Raw genomic sequence first — 18,418 nt, 5'->3', positions numbered from 1 at the left:
GGGGTGGGGGGCAAGATGTTCCAGAGTGCAGGAACAACAGCAGAGAAAGCCCTCCTCCTGGACCCTGCCAGATGAAATAAACGAGGCTGATGGGACCAGCAGCATGCCACTTCTGCCAGTGTAAGTGGATCGAGCCAATCACAGTGGGGTGAGATGGTCCTTCAAGTAACCTGTGCCAGGTTTTAAAGAGTTTTAAAGGTGATCACTAACACCTTGCGTCTGGCAGCAGACTGGTAACCAAAGCAGCTCATGAAGAAAGTGTTACAGGAACCATACGTGGGCCTCCCAAAACTGTCTGCACCAGTACATTTTGCACCAGCTGTAAAATGAAATGCTCTTCAAGGGCAGCCCCATTTAGAGTGCATTATAATAGTCCAGCTGTGAGATGACTAGAGAATGAATGACTGAGTTCAGAGTCCTGATCCAGTAAAGGCCAAAACTGGCGCACAACACAAATCACCTAATGTCACAGGGAAAGCCACAACTAACCCTGGAATCAACAGCAAAGGTGTGGGCACTTGCATATTTATGAAAGTAAAGGTAGGCTAGTCACTCACACCACAAAGCAAGAAATCACAACTTTAAAATGTTTCAACCAAATAAACCCATCTCCTGAACAGGTCACATTGTTCTTCAGTTACCAACTCAAGATAAAAGTCAAAAATAGACCGAACAGATTTTGAGAAAATACAATAACTTGGGCAAAGGTTAACTAGGATGTGGAATTTTGAACTTCCTCTTCAATGCAGGACAGAAACAAAGGGATTTCCTGTATGTGTGATGTTTTTGACCCAAGACTTGGCATAGCTATCAAAACAGATCTGGCCAGACCTGCAAAGACAACTATCTAGATCAGAGGAGGATTATGTGTAGCTGTAATAAAAGTTATGGAGTGGGAAACAGAAAACATTGATTTCTTGATCAGACAAATTGGTAAATTACATTCAAAAAACAAAATGCTCCATTCCTGCCTTTCAATGCTACATGCATCATGATTCTCCTCAGTGTCAAGAGTTTTGTATACAGCATTTATGATATCTCACCCTGTTATCCCAGCTTAACTCCGTTAAAATCCTGATTTAGGACATCGAACTCCTGACAAGGAGGATAATAACTGATTACATCACTACCTACAAAACACAGAGACTGAGCTGTTTGGTTTTAAGTCAATTCAAATGCTGCCATAGTTCATTTTCTAGGTTGTTTTCATGTCACTTTTTATATGCTGATTTTTATTTTGTTTTCTCTTTTATAATAGTATTTCATTGTTACCTAAATGCTAATGTGGACATTCAAGAGCAAGCAAGAACACTATGCAAACATATCTTTTGTAGCAGAATATATAATGCATAAACTAATAAGGATAGTTGAGATAAGCAAGTAATAATTAATTGCCTATTAGTTATGAGTTAAATTCTTATAATTCCCTCCGTGACTCAAAAGAAACACATTTCACAAGAAAGCTCATTAGTTCCTATTGCATTTCAAAGCTGATTTGAATTTAGATAGAATGTCAAAGCACAATGTGCATGCAAGTTTATCATTTGTTCTGCTCTATGGATTAGTTTTTCGATAAGCAGATCTAGGATGAAAGAGATATGTGTGGCTATTCATTTACATTTGCATTAGAAGAGAAAGAATCACAATTTAGTGTTACAGCTAACATTGGCTAAAAAGGCTGAGTGATCCCTGGCATGTCCTCTGCAGAAAGAATAGGAACAAAATTCTAGATAGTAGCTCAAAGTCAATCAGTCAATCAATCAACCAATCAAGCATTCCAATTTATGTTGACCAAACAAAGTAACATTTTCATCCCAATAACATAAAAATAGTCCAGAGATCTATCTGATTGCTTTATTCAAAGCTGCAAATTAACATAGATCACATTGAGATGAGTGGACCAACTACTGTGTTTCCCGGAAAGTAAGACAGCGTCTTACTTTCTTTTTATCCCCAAAAGCCCCACTATGTCTTACTTTCGGGGTATGTCTTATATTGTCCTGGGCACCGGGGCCGGCTCGTTTTCAGCCCGACCCCCCGCCGCCATTCCCGCTCCCCGATCTCGCTGACCGCTCCAGAGATTGCCATCCAATCCGCAAAATGGAGAAGAGTCCTCCACTGCACAGGAAATGTGAGGGAGAAGGATTTATTTCCCTCCGTTCTAGTTTTTCTCTGTGGTTCTTCCGCAGATCTTAAACGTCACCTCCGATTGGTTCCTCCCCTCCCACCTCCTAAAGGCCCTGGAGCCAATCGCGGCCTTCTCTGGCCCGAATTCTCTGCCCCTCCCTTTTTCCCCAACCAGTACTGAGTTGCAGTCCTGAGGCGAAAGAGGGCTCAGCTCGCTCGCTCCCTCCTTCGGATCGTAAAAGAAGCCGCGGCGGGAAGAGCGCGAGGCACCCGTAAGGTTAACGCGACGTCGTGAGCTGTAAACCGTCCTCTCCCAGCCCTTAAAGGAATCTCCCTTACGCAGCCTGGTGCCAGCTGGCGGTGGCGCGCTGCGTAAGGGAGACTCTCCTGGGCGTGCAGCTCCCTCGCCAGCGCCGCGAACTGCTCCGCCGCTTTGGCCAGGGCCGCCGCCTCACCCGCCGGGTGGCCCAAGCTCTGGGCGCAGCGCGCCACCGCCAGCTTGGGCCACCCGGCGGGCGAGGCAGCGGCCCTAGCCGAAACAGCGGAGCAGTTCGCGGCGCTGGCGAGGGAGCTGCACGTCCAGGAGAATCTCCCTTACGCAGCCTGGTGCCAGCTGGCGGTGGCGCGCTGCGTAAGGGAGACTCAAGCGAAGGACGGCGCTGGTCCGAAGCGAGCCGAGCGGACTCCCTTTCCCTGCCCCCGCCGTCCCGAGGCCATGTCCACGGGCTCGCTGAGCGATGCCGAAGACCTCCCCGAGGCGGAGATCCTGGGCAGCCTGAAAATGGACCGCTGCTGCTCGCCGGCCGCTCCACGCCACAGCCCCGCGCAAGGCTCGGCCAGCGAACGGGGCTCCCCGGGCAAAGGCCGGGGCGCGGCGGCGGGCAAAGCGCATAAGAAAACCCCGGGCAAGAAGAGCCCTCCGGGAATGGCTCCCCCCCCGGCAATACCCCCGTGTTTCCCCGAAAGTAAGACATATGTCTTACTTTCGGGGTACGGCTTATATTAGCCGACCCCCCTGAAACCCCCGATACGTCTTACAATCGGGGGTGTCTTACTATCGGGGAAACACGGTATGTATTTTCTATGTTTTTAAACCTCTATACTCTTTAAGCAGATTTTAAACATTTGTTACTTAATATGTCACACTACGGTCAAGTGATTCTTTTTTATTAATATTGTCATGAAAGGCTATCTTTCTATTAAATCCACAGTAACTGAATTTAAACATGCCTGGGATAAACATATATCCATCCTAAGATAAAATACAGAAAATAGTATAAGGGCAGACTAGATGGACCATGAGGTCTTTTTCTGCCGTCAGACTTCTTTGTTTCTATGTTTCTATTACATATAATGGTTGGCTTCTTGTTTTGAATATAGTATTAATTTTTATTGTCTCCCATCTTAAATTAATGTAAATCTTCACAAAGTCTAACAATGTCATAAAGAACCACCCATGTTGGATCCTTTTAGTGGTGAGAAGGGTCTTGAGTCCTTGAATTTGTTATTTACAAAGTTGTAGAAGGCACGGTTTGATTTTGTGTGCTCTGGTTTTCTTTGAATTTATTCTATTAAAATTGTTAATGACAAAGCACACTTTGTTTTCTAAAACTTTTTTCTGAATCATTAGCTTTAAAATGCCCAAGAGGTAAGCCCTGATTCTTATTCAAAAGGTGTTGGGGGGGGGGGAGATTTTACATGGTAACATTCTGCTGTGTGATGTCTCTTATTCAGTCCTGTAAAACTCCACTGAGCCTTCAACGAGGCCAGGCCTTGAAAAAAATTGTCTTCAGTCCAGGGTATCAGAAGAGGGAGGGAAGGGGGGCTGTCAAAAAAAAAGCCAAGTTGGAGTCTGTTCCTTTTTATGTAAGTTATACACATGTGCCTCCATCACCATTTCTAGCCCTGAATGCCTCAACTTCCTCAAGCTCACCTTTTGTGGAGGACAAGACCAAAAGACATAAACTTTGACTGGTGTGATGGCTAATCTTTTTAGTTGAATATTATCGTTTGACTACCACACAATTGCCTACTTGAGCTAAAATTAAGCAACTTCATAAATCACAACATTCTTAATCGCCATTTGTTAAATCAGAGTGACTGGAAGGACACATTTGACCTGATTCGTTTTATTAGGAATCGGCCTGTGTAACAATGTAACAGGTTGCAGGGATACAATCTTAAAGTTCACAGCAAAAAGACAAAGCTTGCGGCATGGTTTCACTATTTAAAGGGCTTCTCCTACTGTAGGCCTGGCTTTGACAACCGTTTGGATTTTCCCACCCACTGACGAGCCAATCAGCGGCTGAGTATGCAGATGACCAAATTTAAATGGATATTAGCATAAATTATTTACATACGCTTATTTACATGAATACATAACACCCCTCCCCTCATAGGTCAGTGGAACTGTCACTCATTTGCTAGGTGACATATCCCGACTGGACCTGCACAGTTCAGTTGAGTGTTTGTTGGTTGCAGAGGAGATCGGCTCGCTGTCTCCTCTCTGGGCATCAGCAGGCCTAGCTGGTCTGGCCTGTGCCGAAATGTCCCACGTTGAGCTGACTAAACCAATGCCGGCTTCCTGGAGCTCGCAGCTCCCCCCGCTGGAGTCCTGAAGGTTTGCAGGTAAGAAGTCTATAATGTCCTGGTTTGGGGGTTGCCAGGGGTTGCTGCTTAATGCAGGAAGCGAAGGGTAACAGTCTTTATTCGGTGGCGTTCGGGTATTTGTTGTTTCCAGCCTGCTTCCAACTGTGCTTCCCTGCTCATTCACACACACAAGTAAATGTGGTTTAGTGAGTTTATTAATGTTACCCAGCAATTCCTTTCACCAAGACTCAGAACTGTCTCAATTAAGTCCAGCCACAAGCAGGCCAAGATTAGTCCACAAAGCAACGGCTCAATGGTCCATAAACAAGTGAAAGTTGCTCAAATAGCTCAACCAAACAAACTTAAATCCACTAGGCAAAACTTAAATCCACACGAGAACTCACTTGGCAAGATAAGTTCAGAGTCTCCAAGGCACAAATCCAAGCAGGGGGTCAATCCAGAGTAAAGCAGGAATCACGACAATCAAACAAATAGCTAGAAAACCAATACATTATTCCCACCAATGCCTCCCCTCTGTCTGTAGTATAAATAGCCAGCTTTCTAGTGCCCATCAAGATGGGTGGGGCCATCTCCTCACGAGAAATCTGGCTGACCTCCGTTGCTCCTGCCTTTTCTCTGCCTTGTATGTTTTTGGATCAAGAGTAGAAGGCAGTTCCTTCTCCTCTTTGTTAGTCTGCTACTATAAGCAGTGTTCCCTCTAATTTTTTTTTGGGGTGGGCGGAAAAGTATAGTGTCTGAGCTGCAGTCCCTTCGGGACTGGGCGGCACAGAAATAATAAATACACAAATAAATAAATAAACAAACAAACAAATAAAAAAATTAAAAACCCACCCTGTTTTGCCTCAGAGAATTTCAAAATAAAATACTGTACTGTGTGTCTATAACAGTGAGCTCATAATAGGGCAACTCTATCAATATCAAAATGCCACTTAAATAGTTGAGCTAGTTTCAAACTAGATTTTGATTTTCTTTCTCTCTTCCTTACTCTTATTCTTTTTCTTTCTCTTTTCCTTCCTCTCTTTTTTCTATCTGTTTCTCTCTCTTCCTCTCTCTCTCCTTCCCTCTCACTCTTTCCCTCTCGGCTTCTGGGCAGGTTTGGAAAACTCTGAGTTGATGATGATTTTTAAGTGAGCAATTGCTCACTGCTCAGCTTAGAGGGAACTATGACTACAAGCTTTCCCCAGATAAAACCTTCTCCAATTCTCTTTTTGCGACCATTGAGAACCATTAATCAACTCAGTTCCTGATATGCCAGGAATGGGCTCATCCTCCATTGACCTCTTAGCAGGAATCTGGGGAGTCATTCAAGGGCGACATCACACCAATGGACCTGAGGTAGGCAGATGTGGATGTTTGATAGTCTTAAAATACTGTATATCTTTGCAGGGTGTAAGCTGTTCCAAGCAAAGCTGCCTTTTGTAATTGACTCATGGTGAATTTGCCAATGCTGATGGTGTCCAGGCGGGGCTCCAGTTATTTTGTGATTGCACCCAAGATGTCCATTATTATTGGTACTACTTTTGCTTTCTTTTGCCACCGCCAGTCTATTTTTATTTGCAAGTGTTTGTATTTTATTATCTTCTCCAGTTCTTTTTCTTCTCTTCTGCTGTCTCCAGGTACTAGCCAGATATTTTGTTTTTCTTATCAATAATTGTTAAGTCTGTGGTGTTATGAAGCAGATGCATGTCTGTCTGTCTGTCTATCATCATCATCATCATCATCACCATCTATTTTATTCAATAAATATGAAAGAGTCAAATGAACACTTATTTACATCACAAATACCACTGACTGGTGCTAATGGTTGATACAGGTTGCTGACAGTGTCCTAGGTATCATTATCATTATTTATATGCCACCCATCTCTCGATAAGACGACTCTTACAGATCATAAGTTTATCATATTAATAGGTAAGAAATTAACTAAATATAACAGAAACATTACAGAAAATGGAATAGTTTCTCATTTTCAATAATAGTTCCAATAGCTTATTGGCTAAAGAAACAATAGGCTACTAAGTGGTTGTGGTGGTGTGGAACTTGGAACAATATTGGATTTTATAAAATGTTGTTGCCTTTCTTTCATCTTGCTGTCTTAGCTCCTTGGCTCTTGTGTGTGAATCAAGCTGAAAGCAATTAGTAATCAGCAAATTGACCTTTACCATCAATCTAGGCATACTGAGGACACTGATCTGGATCTTTGTTTATTAAAGGGTGGGGGGAGAGACCCAGAGAGAAAGTATGTTTAAATAAGCAACTAATTTACTATTTTTTCCAGGAAATGACAGAAAAGACATATGATACAAAGTTCAGTATTCTCTCTGGAATTCAACCCTGAAACTTTGAATTATCCTCATAGCCAGAATACAGTAGATGCTACCATAGTCCAATTCAAATGGGCAGATAAGCTTTTTAAACATGCAGTATTTGTTGTTTTGCTTTATCCTGTGAATCAGAACTTTGATGGGAACAGTTATTTCACTTTTCCTACTGAAAACTAGAACCTTTATTTTAAGATATTTAAGGTATGAATAGGCAATATTAATTTGACCCCTTACTGTTTCATCTCTTTTAAAGCAGCCAACATAATATGCGTGTAGGCAGATAACAACTCACACAGAAAGCATGCAAAATTACAGCTCCATGCCGCCGATCTTCATTTGTAAAGATGTCACTAGGGAATTCACGGAGAGCTGAGAAAGAAAAAGAAAAGAAAATCAAAACATTGGAAATAATTGAACTGTAGTAAAAATATATTAATTAAACAAGCAAAATAGTTTTGTAGATTGGCAATCTTTGTATGTTCCTATATTATGGAAATTGTCCTACAGTTTATTACCAAGCTACTTCATTTTACATCTTAGTGTAAATGTGTATAATGAAATTTGATCTTTCAAATTCTTAAAACAATAAAATTATACTTACAATACAGGTCATAATTTAGAAGCACATTTTAAAACTTTTGATTGACATGAGACAATACAAACTTGAGAGTTTTATTATCTCTACAGTTCAAAACAACTCCCAATAATTTACTTATTTAGAAATAATTTACTTATTTCAAATCCAGTTAATATATCAGAGGATATATTCACTGAGAAACAGTGATGGCAATTATAAAGTGAATGGGGCTACACTTATTATTTTCTCATTATCACTGCATATAGTACTAATTGTGGAGAAAATAATAGAATAGAATACTTTATTGCCCAAGTGTAAAAAGACACAAGGAATTTGTCTCTGGTGCAGAAATTCTCAATGTACGTGTAAGGCAACAGAGTAATAATAAGCATAATAATACCAATAAGAAGGAATAATAAAGAAGATGGGAAGGATAATACTACTACTACTACAGCAATACAGCATGAGTAAATATATTTAGAAATAAGGCAATACTGTGAGAATTAGGTGTTCAGCAGAGTGATAGCACGTGGGGAAACACTTTCCCTGTGTCGAGTTGTTTGGCATGTAAGACCCTATAGTGGCACTCGAGGGAAAGAGTTGAAACAGTTTATGTCTAGGATGTGAAGGGTCTGTATATATTTTCTCAGTCCTCCTTCTGATCCACGCAATGGACATATCTTCTATGGAAGGTAGGCTGGTTGCAATTATTTTTTCTGCAGTCCTACCATCTGTTGGAGTTTCTATACCAAACCAGACAGTTATAGAAGTACAAATGTCAGATAATTCCTTTGTAGAACTGTATCAACAGCCCCTAGGCAGGCTGAACTTCCTGAGTTGATGGTAGAACATTTGTGCCTTTTTTGTTGTGCCTTTTTAATGGTAGTTCTAATGTTAAGAGTCCATTTCACGTTCTGGCAGATTATAGAACCAAAACTTCTCAGGATTCTAGAATAGAAGGGCTCCTCCTAAAATCACTCTCATCTACCGTTTTAAGTATGTTCTCCTCCAGAATGTTCTATGCACCTTAGGCCAGTTGTTCAACCTCCCGTCTATATGCAGACTCATCACTCTCTAGAATGAGACCAATGATTGTTTTTACCATCTGCAAACTTCAGTACTTTAACAGATAAATCCCTAGAGATGCAGTCATTGGAGATGCAGTCATTCCCGTTTATGATAGGAAACACTAGGTAATGTATGTTTCTTATGAATAGCACTACTATGTTTAGACAGTGATTAAGATTTTAAAAATAGAGTAGAACCACTGGTCACAGCCATAATTCATTCCATAACTTTGGTTGCAAACCAATTTGATTGTGACCCGAATCTAATTTTGGAAATTTGGTGCTTACCCCCCCCCCCCCCAAAAAAAAAAATGGTGCAGAAGAAGAAATTGGCCACGAAAAAAAATTGTGAATTTTTTGGTCAGAACCAAATTTGGTCATGGTCAGAAGTTATCGTGGGCGGAGGTTCTACTGCAGTGATGATGAACCTATGGCATGCGTGCCACTGGTGGCATGTGGAGCCATATCGGAGGGCATGAGAGGCATTGCCCTACGTCAGCTCTAGCACGTATGTTTGCGCCAGCCAGCTGATTTTTGGCCTTGGGGAAGGCCTTTTTGCCTTCTTTAGGGAAGCTTCCTAAAGCCCCGGAGTGCGAAAAACAGCACAACGGGCAAAACAGAAGTCAGTTTTTCCGAATTTCCGGTTTGCCCATTTGCCCGTTATTCACCATCCCAGGCCTGTGTGCATACGCAGGGATGGGAAGATTGTGTGCATGCACAGGGGGCAGCACAGATGTTGTGTGCATGCATGTGTGGGAGGGAATGGGTGTGGGCATGTGCGTGCATGCTAGCACATGCACCCACTCTCCTTTGGCACACAAACCAAAAAAAGTTCACCAGCATCGTTTTACTGTAGCTGAATTAGTTCCCACAGTGGCAAACTAGCTGTTTATTTGAAAACTAATAGATAAAATTTGAGCCCAATCATATTGGAGCACTGTTGTTGCTCAGCAACTTACATTCGTGGTCATTTTGTCATCAGCAAAGCAAGCTAATGAAGCTCCCAGTCTGAACTGGTCACTAGAAAGCATTCTTTACCTTTGATATCTTGAATTTGAAGACCTAGGTCAACTGTTCTTTTGTCCAGTACTATCTCTTGCTGAAAAATGTGTAATTTCTATTAAATGTTCCCTTCAAAGAAAAAAAACATCTAAGCACATGCAATAGAAATAAATTGATCAAGGAATCAAGGCTTCTGAAATATTTTAATGTCATTTTCCAGCTTCTTACTTTCATCTCTCAAATAGCAAGCAGAGAACCTTCCAAATTAGTGCATGGATATGCATATTGGAGGGGAGGCGGAGATGCTTTTGATCCCAGGATAATAGTCTTTGATCACAAAGGGTGTTTTGATCCAGAACTAGCCATCTTTTAACTCAGAAACAAACACAGAAAAAGCACCTTGCTGCATAGGCTCAAATTCCCAACATTCACTGTTTCCAATAGTGAACATGAATAGTTTTCTAGAAAGATTTCAAGGCAAACATAAATGTGTCTTTTCTCAGCATCTCAGAAATAAACACATCCTGGTGGTATTTAGGTATGTAACAACAAATTCAAATGCAGAATTCTGACAGATGTGGTGGAAAAACAGGCCTGTTAAATAAGAAAGAGCATCTTGGAAGGAGACTTGAAGATTGCTTCCAGCCGGTAGGTCACAAATGGCCTGCTGATTCATTTTCCATAGCCTACATATGCTTGATACATTCATACCATCTCCAACAGTAACCATGAGTTTGCTCTCTTACTTCTCAGTACCTTATTCACAGCCTTCCATCCATTTGGGATGGAAGGCTGGGTGTAGATAGTTCCTCATCGTTCCTATCAACCATCTCCTCCCACTTCCTTCCTTCCTTCCTTCCTTCCTTCCTTCCTTCCTTCCTTCCTTCCTTCCTTCCTTCCTTCCTTCCTTCCTTACTTACTTACTTACTTACTTACTTATTTGACTTCTATGCCACCCAATCCCGAAGGACTCAGGGCAGTTTACAACAATAATAAAAATACAATATAAATAGATAAAAAGAAGTCAAACATTATCTAAAACTAAAACATTATCTAAAACTAAAACATTATCTAAAACTAAAACTTCATTAAAAGTTATTAAAAAAGAGCAGTCATGACTATATGATTGTAACTTGTTGCTTACATCCTTATGATTTATATTAATATTGATTGTTTCCTGATTGCTTATTTTTACCCTATGACAATTGTTAAGTGTTGTAGCTCATGATTCTTGACAATTTATCTTTTCTTTTATGTAAACCGAGAGCATATGAACCAATGACAAATTCCTTGTCTGTCCAATCACACTTGGCCAATAAAGAATTCTATTCCATTCTATTCTATTCTATATTCAGAAGTTCTATTCAAAAGTTGTGAACACCAGGCAGGCAGATAGGCAGGCAAGCAAACAGTCAGACAGAGAGACAGAAGGGAGTAAAGCAGGAAGGCATCACTTTTTTCCTCTCCCTGGATTTGTCTTTTCCAGTCCAGCTAGATACAGTGAAATAAAACCATTATTAGGATACCTGGGTTGCAAATGATCCTAGCACTGGATTACTTGTGGTATGTTCCCAAGTATGGTAATTGATGAAGGAGAGTAGAGAAGTTGAGTGATAAGTTACAATTTTTGGTTCCCTCCTATACGGATGTCATACTTGAGATTTGAGAGGGAATAAAGCTATCTTGAGAAAAAGTCCTATTTTCCCCAAAAGAAAGGGGGGGGGGGAAACCAAGCAAACAGTAAGAAACTTGCAGACCATCCTAAAAGGCCTTTCCACACTAAGGGCCTGGAAGCTTCTGCTAATGAAAGGGACCGTGGTGTAGCTCAGGTACATTTGGGGGGGGGGAGAAGGGATGGGCAGGTTATTCCAGTTTGTTCTCTACAGGTTAAGGTACCAGGCTTCAAAGCTGGAGACCATGAATTCAAGTCTCACCTTAGCCTGAAGGCAGCTGGATGATTTTGAGCCAGGCTCTTTCTCAGCCCAACCAGCCTGACGGAATTGTTCTGAGGGAAATGGGGGGGGGGAGTGTATTGGATATATTTGCCACCTTAGTAAAAATAATAAAGATGGGATATAAACAAATAAATAAATCCTGCAAAGCAAATTCTGGAAGGAGCTTCTCTGGCGCTAAGGAGACAGAAGCAATGAGTTGCAACCACCTTGTCAAATTGGGGGGAAAGGTGGGAAGCCCTCCAACGTAGCAAAAGGCATAGAAATTAGATTGGAGGTAGGAATTAAGTGTGCCTTCCTTTAGTATAAAGCAGGTCAAGAAACAGGCACAGCAGGGATCCCAAGAATGCTGTGTATTGTAGTAATCTAGTCCAGCCAACCTTTTTGGCATCAAGGACTAGTTCTGTGGACCGGAGGGGGTGTGGTTTTACATGCTGCCTGCATTCCACAGATGGGCTTTGCTTTCTGCACAGGCTGGTGCTGACATGCCACGGACCGGTGCCAGTCCACAAACTGGGGGTTGGGGGCACCCCTGATCTAAACTAATAAAATCTTGAAAGTCTAAATTTCTTTGTCCTATTTAATACTGAACAATATCAAGCTGGGGTTACTTAGGATTTCTTTCTCGGTCTCCTGTCTTTCTCAGTTCTGTCTAATTTTTTTCTGAGGGTCCCCTCGTACTGTTCACTTTTTTTCTGTCATCAAGCCAGCTCTCATTCTGCTTATACTTCCTTGAAAACAGCTTCCCTTGGAATGATGGTCCGTCTGCAGCAGACAGTTCTCTAACAGTGCTGAGCTAAAATGCTCCACATCCTTTGCCTTTTCCTAAACTGGCTGGGGTTGATGGGGATGCAATTTAGCAACATTTATTTATTTATTTATTTATTTTTTCATTCATTCATTCATTCATTCATTTATTCATTTGTCCAATACACAAATACATAGGAAGAAAAATAGACATGTAGTAATATATATAAGGGTAAAGTGAACTTAGAGGAGAGGATATATGAAAGAAAGAGAATATATATGATAAGTGAGAGAAAGGAAAGACAATTGGACAGGGGACGAAAGGCACACCAGTGCACTTATGTACGCCCCTTACTGGCCTCTTAGGAACCTGGAGAGGTCAATCGTGGAGAGTCTAAGGGAGAAATGTTGGGGGTTAGGAGTTGGCACAATTGAGTCCGGCAATGAGTTCCACGCTTTGATAACTCGATTGTTGAAATCATATTTTTTACAGTCAAGTTTGGAGCGGTTCGTATTAAGTTTGAATCTGTTGCGTGCTCTTGTGTTGTTGCAGTTGAAGCTGAAGTAGTCATTGACCGGTAGGACGTTGCAGCATATGATCTTGTGGGCAATACTCAAATCATGTTTTAGGCGCCGTAGTTGTAGGCTTTCTAGGCCAAGGATTGTTAGTCTATTTTCGTAGGATATTCTGTTTCGAGTGGAGGAGTGAAGGGCTCTTCTGGTGAAATATCTTTGGACATTTTCAAGGGTGTTGATGTCTGAGATGTGGTATGAGTTCCAGACAGATGAGCAGTAGTCTAGGATGGGTCTGGCAAAGATTTTGTAGGCTCTTGTGAGTAGTGTGAGAGTAGTGTGTACAGCTTCAGATTATAGATTAGAATATAATGATTAAACATGATTTTTGTACTTATGCATGAAAAATATTTGGTGTTACAATGAAGTACAGTAGTCTTCATGCTGCTCCTTTTACAATTTGAGTTAAGATTCCTGCCCTAATTTGCCCTAAAACAAGCAAAGGGAACATCACATTTCTCCCACCAGTGGAGCTCAAGGAGGGCTGGTATCTATCATTGCTGTCTGCGTGAGAAGTAAGGCTGAGAAATAACTCCTTCACTGGTAGAGCTCCTTATAGATTATTCATGACTGCCCCAGCCATTCTAGAACACTCCTATGGGAGGTGAAGATATACTTAAACATTGTGTGACAGGTCTGCTTATCGGGGCTCATAATTATTTATAGATGTACCATGACTTTTCTCATTCTTTCAGATAGCTGCAGTCTTCACATCTGGTGATAGTGAATTCCATAAATTCTTGCGAAGAAAGAATTTTTGAAAGTCTATTATTATTACATTTATAATGGTATGAGTGAAGGAGAATATGTTTTATCTACTCTTTTTGTATCATTTTTAATTCTGGAAATTGTTATAATGCTGTTGAGACTTAAAACATTTATACCTAGCTTTAAATGCAGAATAAATCAAAGGCTCAAGAAAACTGAAAGCTTTGCCTGTAATTCCCTCTTTAATTCAAGGAACTTTGTGTAACTTTTTTATCTATAAGAAAAGCAGTATTCATCCCAAACAATTTTTGCAAGGTTGTAATCCACAGAAAATCGGCAAAGTAAGAACAGGATGAGTGTACAGTATATCTTTAATTACTCATGTACATGCACCTAGTAATCCCAGTGGAAACAATATATCTCCCCCCTCCCCATTTCAGCTTCATTACAACTAAATGGGGGGGAGAGAGGTCTGTTGCAGGACTAAATAATAATAATAATAATAATAATAATAATAATAATAATAATAATAATAAGATTTGTATGTCGCCTCTCTCCGAGGACTCGGGGTGGCTCACAACAACATAAACAGTGTACAAATCCAATTTTAAAATGCAATTTAAACCTTTATAATAAAATAAAATAATCACACAACCAATCAAACCATACACCAGCTTTGACAATTGGGGTTTGTGTTAGTTTCCCCATGCCTGGCGAAAAAATGAGTTTTTAATAACTTACAAAAGGTGAGGAGGGTGGGGTCAGTCCTAATCTCTGGGGGGAGTTGGTTCCAGAGGGCCGGGGCTGCCACATATTCTTCCCCGGGTCCCGCCAGATGACATTGTTTAGTCGATAGGACCCGGAGAAGGCCAACTCTGTGGGACCTAATCTGCCGCTGGGATTCGTGCGGCAGAAGGTGGTCTCGGATAAGCACCCCTGCATGGGTTTTTGAGCAAATAGTAGCAACAAATTGATGCAAAGGGTTCACTGTTATTGTATTTAGACACAGATAAAGAATGGCAAACCTAGTAAGATCATTGTATGTCTGGGGATAAATTAAACACTGTATTTTTTTTGGAATATAAGACACTCCAAAGTATAAGACGCAACTACCTTTTGTGGGGAGGAAAACAAGATAAAAATCTGCCTCTACCTCTGCCTCCCAGTAGTTTGCCTCCTTGCAGCAAGCAGCAAACAGCAAATAACCTGTTTCAGTTTAAGCAAGCCTGATCAGCACAAGGGGGAAAAAATCTGCCTTTGCTTTCCAGTAGCCTAAAACAGGTGATGGTTGGAAGGAACTGGAACAGGCTGTTTGCTGTTTACTGCAAGGAGATAAATTGCTGGGGGGGGCAGAGGTCAAAGGGTGGAGTGGGTGGTGTTACATTCAATGTATAAGATGCACCCAAATGTTCTGAGAAGGACATTACTATGCAAAAAATTATTTATGGCAATTTTGGTGGAATATTTTTCATATAGAATTATAAACAATCCAAGATTTCTCTCTGAGCAGAAGTGTTTGGGTTTGTAATATACAAACAAGCCAGCAATAAATGTCTATGTGTATTGAAGTACTATAGCTTTAAGAGGTAGTGTTGCAAATTGCCATAAGAGGGAACAAGAAAGCATGGTTTTCTCTCTCTCTGCTCTCTCTGTTCTTTCTGCTGATTCACTGTGACTGATGTAGTAAGCTCTGTGCATTAGATGATAGTTGGATGGATTTGTAAACTGTTATGTATGTCTGATATGTAAAACAAAGTTAGGCTTGTAATATTATTGTTGTATTGAGAGATATTGACTGATTGGATTGTGTATTGCTATTTCTAAAGTAAACACTATTTTATACACTTTAATGTATCTGTCTTGTATGACTGAATAATTACTCATATCTCCTGGATATTGGCTGGAATCCCACATTTTCCTCTGTACATGTCCTTGATAACTCAAGGGTTCTTCACATCCCTTAACAGACTTATAGCTGAAAAATGGTTGAATCTCACACAAAATGCCAACATAAAATAAAAAATAACTTGTCAGTGTAATAATTTTCTAAATTTTCTAAATATCCATTTGCATTGCAGCTGTTCAATTGTTCTTATTTGAACCTACCTATGAGTTGAGCTTATGTGTGTGAACATGGTTTACTTAGAGAAATGATCAAATCACCTTATTCCTGCCCTAATCAGTAATTTTGTTGTTCTCATTTTCTGGCATCCATTTATATCTGGACAGGAGAAAAAAAAAGCTAAATGTTCTGATTTGGAAAACACATTAAATAAACTAGTAATATTTTAAAATTAATTTAGGTACAATATTTCTGCCAGGAGAAAGAACAAAATAGAAATGATTAAGCAGAAGAATATCGGCACATTCTTTATGCTAACCAGTGGTTGAAATGTCCTTCAGAATTTGTCAGTGAGCATAAAAGGTTTATTACTTTACATTGCTACCGTCCTAACTATAGTTCACAAATCATATCACATAATGTAATGAAGACTAAGTTTGACCAATCACATTTTGGACTAAAGTTGTTACAAATTTAATAAAATTGCTCATCAAGGTTGGCAGTTTATGCTGCAAAGATGATTAGGAAGCATATTATACAAAGTGGTTATAATATGGTATTTTAGGCAGTTGATTATCCTGTAAAGTCTATTAATAATTTCATTTTTAATTCCCCCCCCCAAAAAAGATTTTAGTCTATTTTTCAGTTTCAGTTAATTGTATGGTTTACATGTTATGTTTAAAGGCGAAAGAAATCTGAAGTGTTTTATCTCGGTCTGATTTTTTTACATCTCAAAAACCTGGCATTTTAACAGGGGCGTATAGATCTTTTATATCTACTGTAGCTATACTTTTTGACTTTATAAATTATGTGAAGATTGAGGTATTAGCAATTAGCAATAGGTCAATTTATTGATAATTATTTCATTATTTAAGAGGACTGAAATAAAAATAGGACAAGAGAAAAATCTCCAAAGCTATCTTTAGGTAGGGAGACTGGCATTTAAAGAGGTAAATGCAATTAATGTAAGCAGGTGGATAGCAATGCTTTTTGGGTTATAAATAATCCATTTAACTTCACATTTATGATGATGGATTCTAACTTGACAGTGACTGATGAAGTTTGGAAACATGGTATGATACAATTCCTATTTGATTTTCTCATTTCATTTTGAATGTTGATGTGAAAGGATAAATTGGGATTATACTAAAATGATCTGTAATTTTTAAAAACTCAGTCTATAATAATTCATTTGGTAAATGTTTTTAAATCTGACATAGTATACAATAACTCTTTAAAATAATCTTCTGAAAAAACAAAGCATAGTGGAATGATATTTCAATAAATTTTGGACAATCCTATTACCGTATTTTTGGTGTATAAGACACACTGGTTTATAAGACGCACCTAGATTTTAGAGGAGGAAAACAAGGAAAAAAGTATTCTGAACCAAATGATGTAGTATTATATTGTTTAATAAAATACCAGTGTAGCAGAATACTTTTTACACCCATGTATACTTTTTAAAACCATGTACACTTTTTACAAGCTTCAAACTTGACAGCTTTAAGACTAGTGGACTTCAACTCCCAAAATTCCTCCACCAGTCAGGCTTCTCCCGGACCAGGAGTGCAACTGTCTGATGCTCCCGGGCCTCCTCCGTCGGCTGAAAAAAGCAGCTTGGTTGAGCGGCTGTGGCAGGTGCCACCTCTCCCCAGCTGAGGCAGCTTCGCTTGGAGCGCCCTTCGCCAACCGCCACGCCCACCCAAAGGATCTGCTACCGCACACCTCGCTCCACCTCCCTGGCGGCAAGTGTTCCTCCCTACTTCTTCTGAGCTTAGGATTCTTAATGCTACAAGAAAGATTTACTGTATAGTATTGCTACAGTTTATCAATGAAGATAGGATGATCCCGGGAAAACAGTACTATAGATAAATACCTTGTGGGACTGTGCACTGATAATAATCACTTGACCAATATCTGCTCAATAGTATTGTACAGATATAGGACTTACATCAAAAAACAATTTAAAAACTACATATATTTGTTTGTTTGTTTGTTTGTTTGTTTGTTTGTTTGTTTGCTGATTGATTGATTGATTGGATTTGTATGCCGCCCCTCTCCGAAAACTTGGGGCGGATAACAGCAATAATAAGACAGCATATTATAATAATCCAATACTAAAAACAATTAAAAACCCATTATAATAAAAACCAAACAGACATACAGACATACCATGCATAAAATTGTAACAGCCTAGGGGGAAAGAATATCTCAGTTCCCCCATGCCTGGCGGCAGAGGTGGGTTTTAAGTAGCTTACGAAAGGCAAGGAGGGTGGGGGCAATTCTAATCTCTGGGGGGAGTTGGTTCCAGAGGGCCGGGGCTGCCACAGAGAAGGCTCTTCCCCTGGGTCCCGCCAAGTGGCATTGTTTATTGGACGGGACCCGGAGAAGACCCACTCTGTGGGACCTAACTGGTTGCTGGGATTCATGCAGCAGAAGGCGGTCCCGGAGATAATCTGGTCCAGTGCCATGAAGGGCTTTATAGGTCATAACCAACACTTTGAATTGTGACTGGAAACTGATCGGCAACCAATGCAGACTGCGGAGTGTTGGTGTAACATGGGCATATTTGGAAAAGCCCATAATTGCTCTCGCAGCTGCATTCTGCACGATCTGAAGTTTCCGAATACTTTTCAAAGGTAGCCCCATGTATGGTGTTTTTATTC

General features: G+C 40.3%; 1 protein-coding gene across 2 annotated transcripts in view; it reads right to left on the bottom strand.

Annotated features, from left to right (window-relative positions):
- Nucleotides 1-18,418, bottom strand: part of SLC24A3 (solute carrier family 24 member 3) — a 217,894-nt gene that overhangs the window by 89,718 nt on the left and 109,758 nt on the right. For both annotated transcript variants that reach the window (XM_070746994.1, XM_070746993.1), the window contains exon 3: nucleotides 7,354-7,430. In XM_070746994.1, coding sequence (XP_070603095.1) covers nucleotides 7,354-7,430 — 77 coding nt within the window. The remainder of the gene's footprint in view (nucleotides 1-7,353; nucleotides 7,431-18,418) is intronic.

Source organism: Erythrolamprus reginae, chromosome 3 (genome assembly GCF_031021105.1).
Source record: "Erythrolamprus reginae isolate rEryReg1 chromosome 3, rEryReg1.hap1, whole genome shotgun sequence".
In the NCBI taxonomy this organism is placed as follows: Eukaryota; Metazoa; Chordata; class Lepidosauria; order Squamata; family Dipsadidae; genus Erythrolamprus; species Erythrolamprus reginae.
The sequence above is the reverse complement of the archived record's forward strand: the minus strand, read 5'-3'. Positions and strand labels throughout refer to the sequence as shown.